Here is a 12,688-nt window from a genome sequence, read left to right as displayed (position 1 = left end):
TTTAGGTGCAAACCAGAAGTCGACCTCTGGAGCTCCCCCTGGACCACCGTTCTATGTTGACCTTGCCTACATTCCAAATCACTGCAGTGCTAAAAATGTAGACCAAGAATTTTTTAAACGGGTGCGTGCTGCTTACTATGTAGTAAGTGGAAATGACCCAGGCAGTGGAGAACCAAGCCGTGGAGTACTGGATGCCCTGCTTGAAGGCAAAGCACAGTGGGGAACCAATCTGCAGGTACACAACTGATTTTAAACTGTCATTGTTCTGCATTATTTCTGTTACACCAAGAGAGTTTAGCCATGTGAAGATATAAATCATTAATAAAGTTCTTCCCAATAATCTAATTGCCGTCTGAACAGGTGACACTGATTCCTACCCATGACACGGAGGTGACTCGTGACTGGTACCAGCAAACTCACAAGAAGCAACAGGATCTGAATATAATGGTCTTGGCCAGTAGCAGCACAGTCGTTATGCAAGATGAGTCTTTCCCTGCCTGCAAAATAGAATTTTAGGCATGCTTTATATTTAGAGACAAATAATTTCTCATTATTAATTTAGACAAATTAAGACAGTGTATTCCTTGCCACCCACTGCATCCCACCAACTGCCGGTTATAGTTCGTATCTTAGCCTGCAACAGCAGCAAATCCTTGTGCTCCAAGGCCTTAATATTAAGCTATTGTTTAGAATCCTGATTTATGTTGTGTGCTATTTCATTTGGCTTGCAAGACCTAGGCAAAGACTGTGAGGTTAATTTAATAGAGGTTGTGCCGAAAGTCTCGAGTTTGTTCTATGTTTAGTTTATTCCCATATTCTCAATGGTAATTTTTAAGAGAGACCTGCTCACATTCTAATGCCCAAAATATGAATATGAAGCACAAAATACCCTCTACATTTTCTTACTAAAATAACATCAATTCACTATTTCCCTCATTATCAGGGTTAACAGGCTTTGCTATAAGTTTATAGTAATATTAATCTGAAATGAACATAGCACCCTGTACAAGTAATTTGCTATTAACTCTCCATTTCAGACGACAAAACCGAGAAAAAGTATGAGTAAGATATCAAATCAGTTTATATAAGTTTAAAGACTTAAACCATGCTATCCTGAAAAGGCACATACACTGCATATACCAGCAAAAACAAGCTAGCAACCAGCCAATAAACAAGCAAACGGACATGCAAAGCATATGCAAGTGCCAAATCTAAATTCTATAGGCAATTAACACAGCTTGAAAAACTCAGTTAAACATATTCTGAGATAAATTCAAAATATATTGTTTATGATCTGTGACCGTGGGGTTGTAAGTAAAGTTTTTTTGCGTCTTTATGGAAATGGCACAGTAAATGACCAGCAACTTTGTGGTATTTGGCTGACTTGTGTTGTGGGTCATGTAAAAAAAAATTGCAGTATTTAGGGGTTTAGTTTTTATAATTTAATGTCTTTTTTGGGGAGTTTCACAGTTTTACATAAGAATGATTTGTGAAAGGGGCTAAGATGCAGTACAATTCAGCACAATGTTCTGATTCTGATAACCATTTTACAGAAACAGTTACACGTTGTTTAAAGCCAGAAATAAGTCATTAGTTCTTTGGTTTAAATGGAGGTACCAGTGGTAAGATGTAGCAGTACATGTGAGTGTGTAATTGAAGACTTGCATAAGAATTGAGCACTATTTTACATATACACTGTAGAAATAGAGCGCATGGGTCCCTGTCATGTGCCTTCTGCATTAAACATTTAGAGACAGGAAAGAGTTTACATTAAAATGTCAAAATACTTTAAATCACATGGAAAATGAACAGCATTTTGCAAGGTTAACCAGATTTTAAGGAGAAGGAATCCTTAGTAAAGTCCTTAGTAGCCTTATTCCAGATGTACAGTGACATGTAATGGACTGTCTTATTCTAAAGTGTATCCCAAACAATGAAAAATTATAAATATTTCATTATTTTGCACAAAGAAAGATTGTAAATTTTAATGTGAAATAAGAGCCATTACAATAAAAGAGTATGGTAGATAAAATGCATGTAAATATTTACATAAATTACACTGGGATTATTCAATTATTTTTCATTAAATAGAAATATTTATTGATAAGAACTGGGACACAGAGAATATTTACTAAAGCCTGAATATAACGTAGTTAATTGAATCTGGTATGGCATCCTAAATGTATAATCATGTGTGTCTGTTATGGAATGAGTTTAAAGGCCAGTCTATGTATATACATTCGGATTAAGTACATTTAGGCATTTGCCAGACGCTCTTATCCATAGCGACATTTTTTTTTTTATCTCATTCTGAGCAGTTGAGGGTTAAGGGCCTTGCTCAAGGGCCCAACAGTGGCAACTTGGTGGTTGTGGGGTTTGAACCTGGGATCTTACGAACCGTAGTCCAATGCCTTATCCACTGAGCTACCCCTGGCCCAAGTACAAATAATATAAAATCCCTAGGGCAACATGATGACCATAAATAGTTTGAATTTAGTTCATTTTATTAGTTCTTATATTTACTTGATAGCTTCAGTGTTACCTTTGGATTTACCTGAGCCTGTTGTTTATGAGATTGTCATGTTTCATTTTTGAAAAAAACACAATGCAAATGTGTCTATGCCTCTGTCATTATGTATATGTAAATGCTTATTCAGTCTTAGGTTTTGTACAAAAACAGTTGACCAGTGTTTTGTTCATATTTACATGTGTGGTTTGCAGAACAGAAAGAAAAGTCAGGGACTGTGTATGACAGATTTATGCCCTAATTCCTGTGACAAACTTTTTTTTAATAAGCTAAATCTAAATGAACAATGTTTTTTTTCTTCTTTTTTTTTCGTGCAAACTCTGATGCTGGCTTTTCCCTACTAAGACAAAACTAACACAATACTACCTGGCAGCTTAAAACGAACAGTTAAGCTCATGTCAGAAATTAATGATTCAGTATTATCAGTTTTTTTCAAGGTCAGTTAAATTTTCAAATGGAAATGCAACATTTTTTTTATCTATTATTATTTTTGTATTATTATTATTTAGGCATAATTCCATTGTTTTCCTGGATGGTTAATGCTCAGAGCCCAAAGCAATGAAATTACCTCCGGTCCTGTCAATCTCAAAAAGGACATTAATCTAAAAACTGACTGAAACTTCTTTCTATTCCTAACATAAACTATAACTACACCAAGGACAATAGTTATTTTTGATAGGTGAATTGTACTAAAATGGAATAATGTACTGTATGTTCATAGGTATGGATATATTTTAATATTTGGCCTTAGGAACAAGTATTGTCTGGTCTTAATGATTATGTGTGATTGCTGTACACAGAATTCTGGTGCAATGTATGCACTAAATTCATATTATTAAATGTATAAGTTGCTTTGCTGGATGCTGCTTGAACAAAAACAAAGAGCTAGAAAATATGCTTACAGTACAGTGCACTTTGAGCAAAAATGGTGACAAGACTGTGATAAGATTTACGATACAACATAACAACAATATACTCATATATTACCGATTTCAGTAATGATGCATTACTCTCTCCATAACAGAAGACTGAAAATCATACGAACTACAGTTACGAGGTTTTCTTCTCCTGAGTGACTTGAATTATATATGACAAAATCTAAATAGCAGTACAACCTCTCTGACATACACTTCTAGACATCTGTCGAAATAGCAAATGGTTATAACACGTATTCTTGTGAAGCTTTTCATTTTGGAGCATTTTAGCGTCAGTGGAATTATACTTTGCAAAAAGCAAGAACCGACTTCAAAAATAAGGTACCTGTTTTGGTTTAACTCTGGAGTCAATTCTCCAAACTTTTTGACTTTATCTGCCCTTACATCATGCCAACGCATCAATTTCTGCATGAAAGCTTATTAGTTATAATCCTGAATGTACTTCTTTAATAACTAAAACAAGAACAATATTTTAAAAAGGTATATTTGAACAAGCTAATTGTCTTAATAGTACTGAAATATGCATATTATTGGGCTTTGCTTCTGTTTGCCCTAAGAAGTTGTTGAGAAGATGCTGTGATAGTTCTTGTTTTTTGCTGCTGTATGTGTCTTAATTCTGTTCCTCTTTAGTGCAATATAACAAATCAGCTCCTTCAAATTCAAACACAAACATAGATTTCTGCTTATTATAAAATGGAACCATCCTAGTCATCATGAATAATAATAATAATTAAAAACCTACTTAAATTCTGACAAAGTGTCGTCTCTGTTTTCTGTTTTCACAGATCTTTGAAGAAGATATATACACTATACACTATAAGTATTTGCTCGCCTGCCTTCACATGCATGTGAACTTGATTAACATTCAATTCGTAATCCATAGGGTTTAATATGATGTTGGTCACCCCCTTGCAGCTATAACAGCTCTGACTCTTCTAGGAAGGCTTTCCACAAGGTTTAGGAATGTATTTAAGGAATTTTTGCCCATTCTTTCAGAAACGCATTTGTAAGGTCAGACACTGATGTTGGACAACAAGGCCTATATACAGTACAGTGTAAAAAAAAGTGTTGAAAAAAGTGAGTAAAGCTCCATATCCATGTAATAACTTTTAATTTAAATCGCATTAGACACCCTGCTCATTATATTCTGAATCACAACATGAAGAAAAATGTGCTAAATGTATTATTAGTTTAATGTAAGTGAAGAAAAACAAATATTAGTCTGTTAAAAAAAATAATGTGGAGTTCAATTAGAGAGGTAAATTATTCTGTGAAAAACAGGTGTCAAACAAGTTCCCCTCTCTGAAAATCAGAGTAAAATGAGTTGTCTATACATTGTTCAGAAGAAAAGCGTACTTTGATTCAAAAGTTGATTAGAGATGGGAAAACATACAAAGAAGTGCAGAAAATAATAGGCTGCTCTGCTAAAATAATACCAAATCATTTTTAAGCTTTAAAATGAAGACTAAAACCAGAAAGACGTGAAAGAAAACGAAAAACTACCATACGAATGGATCAAAGAATAGCAAAATTGATTCAAAGAACATCTAAAGTTACCTGTTAGTACTGTTACTATTAGAAGACGGCTATGTGAAGTCAAGCTATCAGCAAGAAGCCCCTGCAAAGTCCCATTGTTGGAAAAAAGACATGTGCTGAAGAGGTTACAGTTTGCCAAAGAACACATTGACTGGCCTAAAGAGAAATGGCGCAATATTTTGTGGACTGCAAGCAAGATTATTCTTTTTGGGTCTAGAGGCAGCAGACAGTTTGTCAGGCGACCCACAAACACTGAATTCAAGCCACAGTACACTGTGAAGACAGTAAAGCATGGAGGCACACGCATCATGATACGGGGATGCTTCTCGTACTATGGTGTTGGACCTATTTATCACATTTCAGGGATCATGGATCAATTTAAGTACATTAGAATACTTAAAGAGGTCATGTTGCCTTGTGCCGAAGAGGAAATGCCCTTGAAATGGGTGTTTTAACAAGACAACGACCCCAAACACACCAGTAAGCAAGCAGCATCTTGGTTTCAGACCAACAAGATTGCTGTTATGGAGTGGCCAGCCCAATCCCCAGACCATAAAAAACCAATAGAAAACTTGTAGGCTGACATTAAAAATGCTTTTTCTGAGGCAAAACCAAGAAATGCAGAGGAATTGTGGCGTGTAGTACAATTGTCACAGATGTGAAGAAGTTCTCAGAAACCATGCTTATACAACTATATACAACTATACAAGTCAATTTAGAGTCACCAGCCTCAGAATTCACCAATTAACAGCACCTCAGATTACAGAGCAAAAGTAGCAGACACATTTCAATATCAACTGTTTAAAGATAATTGCATATTTTGGATGCCTTTAGCATTGAAATAAAAGAATAACAAAAATAAAAAAAAAAGAACGAAAATCCAAAATGAAAGACCAGGTTATTAAAAGCTGAGCCCAAACCTTTAAACGGTTTAGCATACATTTAGTATTTACAACACATATACATAAATACGCACCATCCCCTCTAAAAATGCTGGAGCAAACTTAGGTCTGGGTTTAACCCGATCAGAATTTTCCATTTTCATATCCTATCTCCTGTTAATGTAGATGTGCTCATCAGTTTAGTACATAGCACCTTACCAGCAGGAACCCTAATGTGTAGGGGTAATTAAGTTGCAATGTCCTCCACCCAAAACAAAACATGGCCTCGAAACATTATTATAAGTTAAAATAATGTTGAGAAAACAAAAGAATTTCAACATTTATTTATAGTATTTATGCAGTTTCGGTCTGTGTGCACAATCTCTGACTGCACTACATTTGTGGTCCCAAATGACCATAAAAAGTTGTTGACCCACTGACATCAACAATCTGTTATATTCTTCTTTCGTGATGCTGTTCCAGACTTGTTTCACGGTTTCTGTCAGTCGTTTATTGCTTTGAATAGTCTCCTCTTCAAGTTCTGGATTCTAATGATGATGGTAATGAAGTTGCTTCCACTTAGATTGGATGCATTTCTTTTTAAATTGGTGGACAAAATGTTCTGTAAATTTAGAAAAATATATATTCTGGCCTCTATACTTTTCAATGTATATTGCTTGGCCAAAATATTTGCCATTTCAGAAAATTTCATTTATTCGGCTGCATCATCCAAAGAAAACAAAAAGGATATTTAAAATGACTGGAACTTGGTTAAGAATAGTTTAATACATTAAAACCTGGAAGGATAGTGATAGAAATCTGAGTTCAGACTGACCCTACTCCAGGGCGATGGGTGCATCATAAGAAGGGACGCACATCATGCATAGTGATCATCACTACATGTTTCTGGAGGCGATGTTACAGTATGATCAAGGATTGCTTCAGTTGGTCTGATCTAGGCTTAGCAACATTATGCTGCAATAAAGTCAGCTGGTAACCTGTATGAATGCCCAGGTTATCATATTTATAGTTTTTCTTCCCTTATGAAAGGGATATTCCAGAAAAAAAGTGGTTCTGGGAGCACGAGAAATTATTTTTACACATGAACTGGCCACCATATTGTGTGCTATAATCAAAGCTACTGCAAGCGCAGAACCGAGTAGTTGCCTGCGCAGGGGAGACATGGGACACAAATAGAGTGCTTTGTCTGCCTTTAAAACGTCATAATCGTATACTCAGGAATGTGGCATGAATATAATGCCATAGAGAGATCCCTATTTCTTACTATGTCACCTGATTATAAGATAGTATTTAAACTTTTTTTCTGAGGACCTCCTCAGAAACAAAGTTGCACTGAGCATATTTTAGCAATCAATCATAATTAATAAACTTGGTAATAAAACAGAGCTATTCTAAAAATATGCAAAAATCAAACCATGATTTATTACTTTAATTACTTTAATTACATTTGATGTGACCTGTCCCACAAAGATAGCTATTTTGCAAATTATAAAAACAGTAAATTAGGAACTAAATAAAATTTGGGAAAAGGACTACATTTAACGTTATCTTGAAGCATTTAGTACACAATGTAGTCATCCTGAATGCTTGTAAGGAACACTCTGTAGCAATGACATCATCATTTGGCTTCCTATTTAAGCCTGGCTGAGACATTTGAATAAATCCTTTGTCTCTGCCTCTCCTGTGTTACACAGCCACTGGTTTAGCCAAGCTTTCACAGAAGTCAATGGGCATCAAGACCCATCACCATAGTAACGCAGCACAGCTAAGGACAAAGCATGAGTCATCACAGGGTTCATTGCTTCCTGAATAAAACCGTGAGACTTTAGTCCTACTTTTACAACCATATTATTAAACGTGTCTTTTATTATTCATATATAAATAAAGAAGCCAAGATTTCATGTGCATAATTTTTTTATTAAGATGATTTAAGCAATAATATTAAAATCTCAAAAATGAAAGTTTTCAAAGATTTAAAAACAAAAACACTTGTCAGAGACAGCAGATCATAAACATTCATAAGCAGGACAATACCAGACTATGTAGAGGTAAAGATCCTAAATCAGTACTGGCTGAAAAGTTCAGTAAAAAACACCTGTAATATTTATAATGCAAATAAGGCACTGCTGTTCATAAAAAACATTTAAAAACAAAACAAAAAAAATCATCATATCAAAATATAATTATTTATATAACATCATACAAATAATTCTATTTCATTCAAGTCTTCCTTTTATTACAAATGAAATTATGCAATTCTGTCTAAAAACACAAAGACAATTCAAATACTAACAATTAAAGCTCTTACAATATAAAAAAAATCTATAATTGAAAAATGTGATCATCTGGCTGCAGGATATTTAGTTTCATTTTTCATTTATTTTATGTATTCAGTGGCACAGTGACTCAGCTGTATGTGCATGCTGGAGAAGGAAACATCACCACTGTGATCTTATTGGTCTACCTGAGTCTCTCAGCTGTTGCGTGACACAGAGTGACAACATGTTGTCCAATGAAATTGCTTGACTATGAGATGTGAGAACTGCAATCAGCCGAGAGAACAGACAATTACTGGTGTGTATTCTTATCTTCACCCAGCTCAGAATAAGCTATAATTAAATCACACTCCTGCAGCTCACAGAGGTATAAAAGTGCAACTAATTGCTAGATTCAGTGTTCTGCTGATTTTCCGGAGCTGAAGAGGCTCTGCAAAACTGGATAAAATACAAGTGCAAAACAGAGTAGATGAGCATGTGGAGCTACAAAATGGTGTTCTCGGATTAGCAGCAGCCACCTGTGGTACTGTAAAGCGAAGTATAAAGCTAATCTCAGATCAAAATAAATAACCAATCTGTGCAGTGTGCACTTTGGAGTTTCACTCGCCGTCGAGGTCCTATCACTGACTGAGCGGAAGGTCATGAACTGGAAACTGGATATGGTGCTGGATACAGTGCTGGCATCTTTAGAAAGATAGATAAACAAAGAGACACAGACACAATCAGTTGCTAAGACAAAATGTCCTTGGAAAAGCACTGGTTCAGCACCTAGCAGACTCAAACATTTAGCTTATGTTGAACAGTCTGGTGCTTTTGTCCATAAAATTAACCACATTTTACAGAAAGTGTCATTTGTCTGACATTTCAAAGGACCAACCATGCTTAGAAGTCAATAGCTATTTAAAACTAAAAATCTGTCAGAGAGATCGGGGTATGTAAGAGTGACCAGTCAGTCAGGTGACATAAGCCTGTGACCAACTAAGTGTAAAAATCATTTTAGATCCTCTGTGTGCCAGGGCATCTATGCGAGAGAATACAGTACTATTGATTAAAGTAATCAATTTTACAAAGGCAAATCAACTGTATGTTCTAAACAAGCCCCAAATTGTACATATGCAGTTACGCAGTGACGGGCAAAACAACACTATTCTAAACTGTAGCACATTTAGGTCCTTATGCATGTACTTAGTTTGATTATAAAACAAAAAAGCACACTGTAAATAAGTTATAAAGAAATCCAATCTGTGTCATATACAATAAGCACACTAGATTTACTGTGAGTGGAAATGCTCAGAGCTGAGGCTCGAGGTGATACAGATGAATAACATTAACGAAACAAATCTCGAAACACAACTCACAGAAGACACTTTAGGCTTAATATGAGAGTGGGATATAGTTTTAAGTAGAGCCAGCACTGAGCTTAATGGATGGGCTTAAAAGAAGACATTTTGTCAAGTGCCTGTGACAGTTTAAGGCCTGCACAGACTGGCGTCTTTGTCTCTTTGGTGGCAGTTGCTCAAATATGCTGCATATTTTGGAGAGCTCCTGACTCCAGGAGACTAGTGCGGATGGTGACATGACAGGGATGATGGATCGCCCCTGGATTCCTGTAAAGCTGCTATATTGGAGGAGATACTCACACTACTGGGACCAGGCTAGCTGTTATGGCAATGGAGAATCTAAAGAAGACATAGTTGGCTCCTGACTCTCAGGCTCTGCGGAAGGTTGAATCTGAGAGTCAAACACTGCTCTCATAGCTGGAGGGTACAGAAAAGGAGAATGTAATAATAATAATAATAATAAAATATAAAAAATAATAATAATAAATTAAAGGCCCAATAATGTTAAGCACAATATCCATATTTACGAGCATCCACCTACATTTTAGAGTACTGGCAAGAGTCTCTCTCCGGCTTTCACAAACTTTGTTGAGGAATTCATCCACCTGTTTCAGGGAGAGAGAGTTGTGCAGGGTCTCCAGGGGGTATATAGATGGCACCATGGAACAGCCTTCAAATCCTGAACGACACAAAGTACACTAAATCCAAAATCAATGTAAAAAAGGTCATCCTCACCGTCTGGTTCATACATTTATGAAACATTGGAGAGCTGCAATGGTACATGCTTGGCAACAGTTCTGCCCCAAGCAAAAAAACCTCCAATAACCTGGCAACACATCAAAACCCTTTGAATATAAAAGAGATTCATCTGTCTGCTCACACTTATCCTAACACCAAGGTCGATCCCGGAATTTACACATTAATTTCCATGTTTTTACATTGACAACACCTCACATTTAACACATTGTTTCATAAATCACTGTGAGGCTTATAGCAACTGAATAACCACAGGGCTCTGTGCACTGACAAACTGCTGGGGTGAGTAATGCACCAATTTAACAAACTTGAAATGGTTATAACTCTGAACACTCCCCACAGTGTTTCGTCATTGTACATAATCTGGTTTGTTTTTGATTTTGCTCTCTATAAGACAGCAGGATTTGATGGAGTCAGATGGTACCTACTGCTTAAAAGGATGAAGTGGTGCTTCTGCACATTGGAAGTATGATATCTTGGAGGCCAGGAAAGTCACAGTCTGGTTAATTCTTAAGCAAGAGCATATTATACCAAGGAATCTGTCTAGAATGCAATCTAGCATGGTGAAGAATGATCAGCTTGAATGCATCAGGGACATCTTATCCTATTTGGCTCTTCTCACAAGGATCACGGCTCACACATGGACTGCAGCTGAGGGAATGCTATGAGATTCATAGCAATTTTCCCTTACATTAAATATGATATTTTTCTTTTTATTTCAAATCACAAGAAATCACAGGATACCCCCCATTTTAATTTTGACACATGGTGTGGGTAAATTAAGTGGGCTTGGATGTTTTGTCAGACAGGGCATCTCTGTCTAGCCACCAGAGTATGTGCAGAATATGAGAGGTTGTTGTAACATGCAGAAAGTAATTGTTACTTGTTAAATATTCCTGCATTTTTTTTAATGCTGGCATAGGTTTCTTTAAGTTCTTTAAGGTTTCATAAGTTTTTGCCTTGTGATTTTGTAAATTCTGGAGGGATTTCAGCTACGAAATGTGCTTTGTAAGCTTTAACTTGTAAACCATGACTTTAGGAGTCAAATGAAACTAAGAACATGTCACGAAAATTATACAGAAACAGCTCATCTAAATTTTGGAATAATTATGATAATGTAAAAGTTGACAGGTATATGAACATTACTTTTGAATCCATGTTTGAATAAGATAATAAGCGATGCAGAATAATTTAACTGTCAACAATCTCAGCTCTGTCATCTGTCCTAAAATTGGCAGAATTAAACAGAATATAAGAGCTTCATTGTTATTAAGTAGAGCTTTTATCCCTCATTTTATGTGGCACATAACCATACACAGGCTGTCCATGCAAATTCTCTTAGGCAAAAATCGCACTGCTATGAAACACTGTAATAAAGCATAGGGCAAGACTAAAGATGTGTCCTTATTTGTTTTGAAGGTTTATAGAGAAGAGAGCAGAATGGAGATGTAGCAGAAAAAGGGGTGGGTGTATTGCTGCTCAGAAATCAGTCATGGGGCTGCGAACGAGATCTAGCAGATGAACATGCAGCGGGGGTAGGTGCAGCGATGTAGGTGGTGAGTGAGCACAGGATCAGCTGAGAACCAACTCAGCAATTCAGTGACATGCTGCTGCATCTCAGGAGACTCTAAGAGGAAGGAGGAAGAAAAGAAAAATGTAGTGGTGAAGAAACGAGAGATGACAAAGGAAGGAGTGTTAGATGGTGACATAAGAGTTTCGGTCAAGTAAAGGTGGGCATTTCCTCCGTCTTTGTCTACAAGCGGAAGATACTGTCTAGGACAGAGACTAATACAGAGGAGGAGAAGCAGGGAAAGAGAGTCAGGCCACGGATGAGGAAGATAAATAAGTCTTGTTGCACAGCACACATTTCAAACGTCTCACAACTTTTCAGCTCAGTGAGTCAGCAAGCGCGACAAATTACCAACTCCAGACGAGCATTTTCAAGCTAAACCTAGAAGCACTGCAGCCGCTTATTCACACTTGAAAGATAAAATTAAAAGAGAATCCAGTATAATTAATGCCACCTAACCCATGATCTTGTCTGAATGGGGCGTTAACATTAACATGAGAAGACTGTTTGTGCATAGCCTAATGTCTTTTCCATTATGGTGTGGGCAGCGCTGCATAGCAGCATTATGATTACACTGTCACGCAATCACATGGGACATGGACCTATTAAACAACGAGGCAGTCCCATCACCACCTTTGATTTAGCTGAACTCAGGAGAGGGGGGATGGATTGTTTTACGTCGGTTTTGTTACTTATTCATGTCAGATCATTAATTTATATGAAGCTAACTTGCTAGTAAATATCGACAAGAAACCATGCTAGCTTTTTTACTCATTACCTGAGTGCACAGAGTAACCAAAACACTCTGCCACACTCAGACCTCTAACTAAACAGATTACATCAAAC

General features: G+C 36.5%; 2 protein-coding genes across 8 annotated transcripts in view; one reads left to right on the top strand and one right to left on the bottom strand.

Annotated features, from left to right (window-relative positions):
- The window catches only part of map1ab (microtubule-associated protein 1Ab), a 34,871-nt gene extending 32,036 nt beyond the window's left edge, over positions 1 to 2,835 (top strand). Inside the window, exons 6-7 of the mRNA XM_053505453.1 lie at positions 6 to 235; positions 361 to 2,835. Coding sequence (XP_053361428.1) covers positions 6 to 235; positions 361 to 516 — 386 coding nt within the window. The 3' untranslated portion in view covers positions 517 to 2,835. The remainder of the gene's footprint in view (positions 1 to 5; positions 236 to 360) is intronic.
- Positions 2,836 to 7,807: 4,972 nt separating this feature from the next.
- ppip5k1b (diphosphoinositol pentakisphosphate kinase 1b) overlaps positions 7,808 to 12,688 on the bottom strand; it is a 30,953-nt gene continuing 26,072 nt past the window's right edge. For all 7 annotated transcript variants that reach the window (XM_053505355.1, XM_053505357.1, XM_053505353.1 and 4 more), the window contains 3 exons: positions 10,058 to 10,195; positions 9,817 to 9,933; positions 7,808 to 8,860 (listed from right to left, as the gene is read on the bottom strand). In XM_053505355.1, coding sequence (XP_053361330.1) covers positions 9,839 to 9,933; positions 10,058 to 10,195 — 233 coding nt within the window. In that variant the 3' untranslated portion in view covers positions 7,808 to 8,860; positions 9,817 to 9,838. The remainder of the gene's footprint in view (positions 8,861 to 9,816; positions 9,934 to 10,057; positions 10,196 to 12,688) is intronic.

Source organism: Clarias gariepinus, chromosome 10 (assembly GCF_024256425.1).
Source record: "Clarias gariepinus isolate MV-2021 ecotype Netherlands chromosome 10, CGAR_prim_01v2, whole genome shotgun sequence".
Lineage (NCBI taxonomy): Eukaryota > Metazoa > Chordata > Actinopteri > Siluriformes > Clariidae > Clarias > Clarias gariepinus.
The sequence above is the reverse complement of the archived record's forward strand: the minus strand, read 5'-3'. Positions and strand labels throughout refer to the sequence as shown.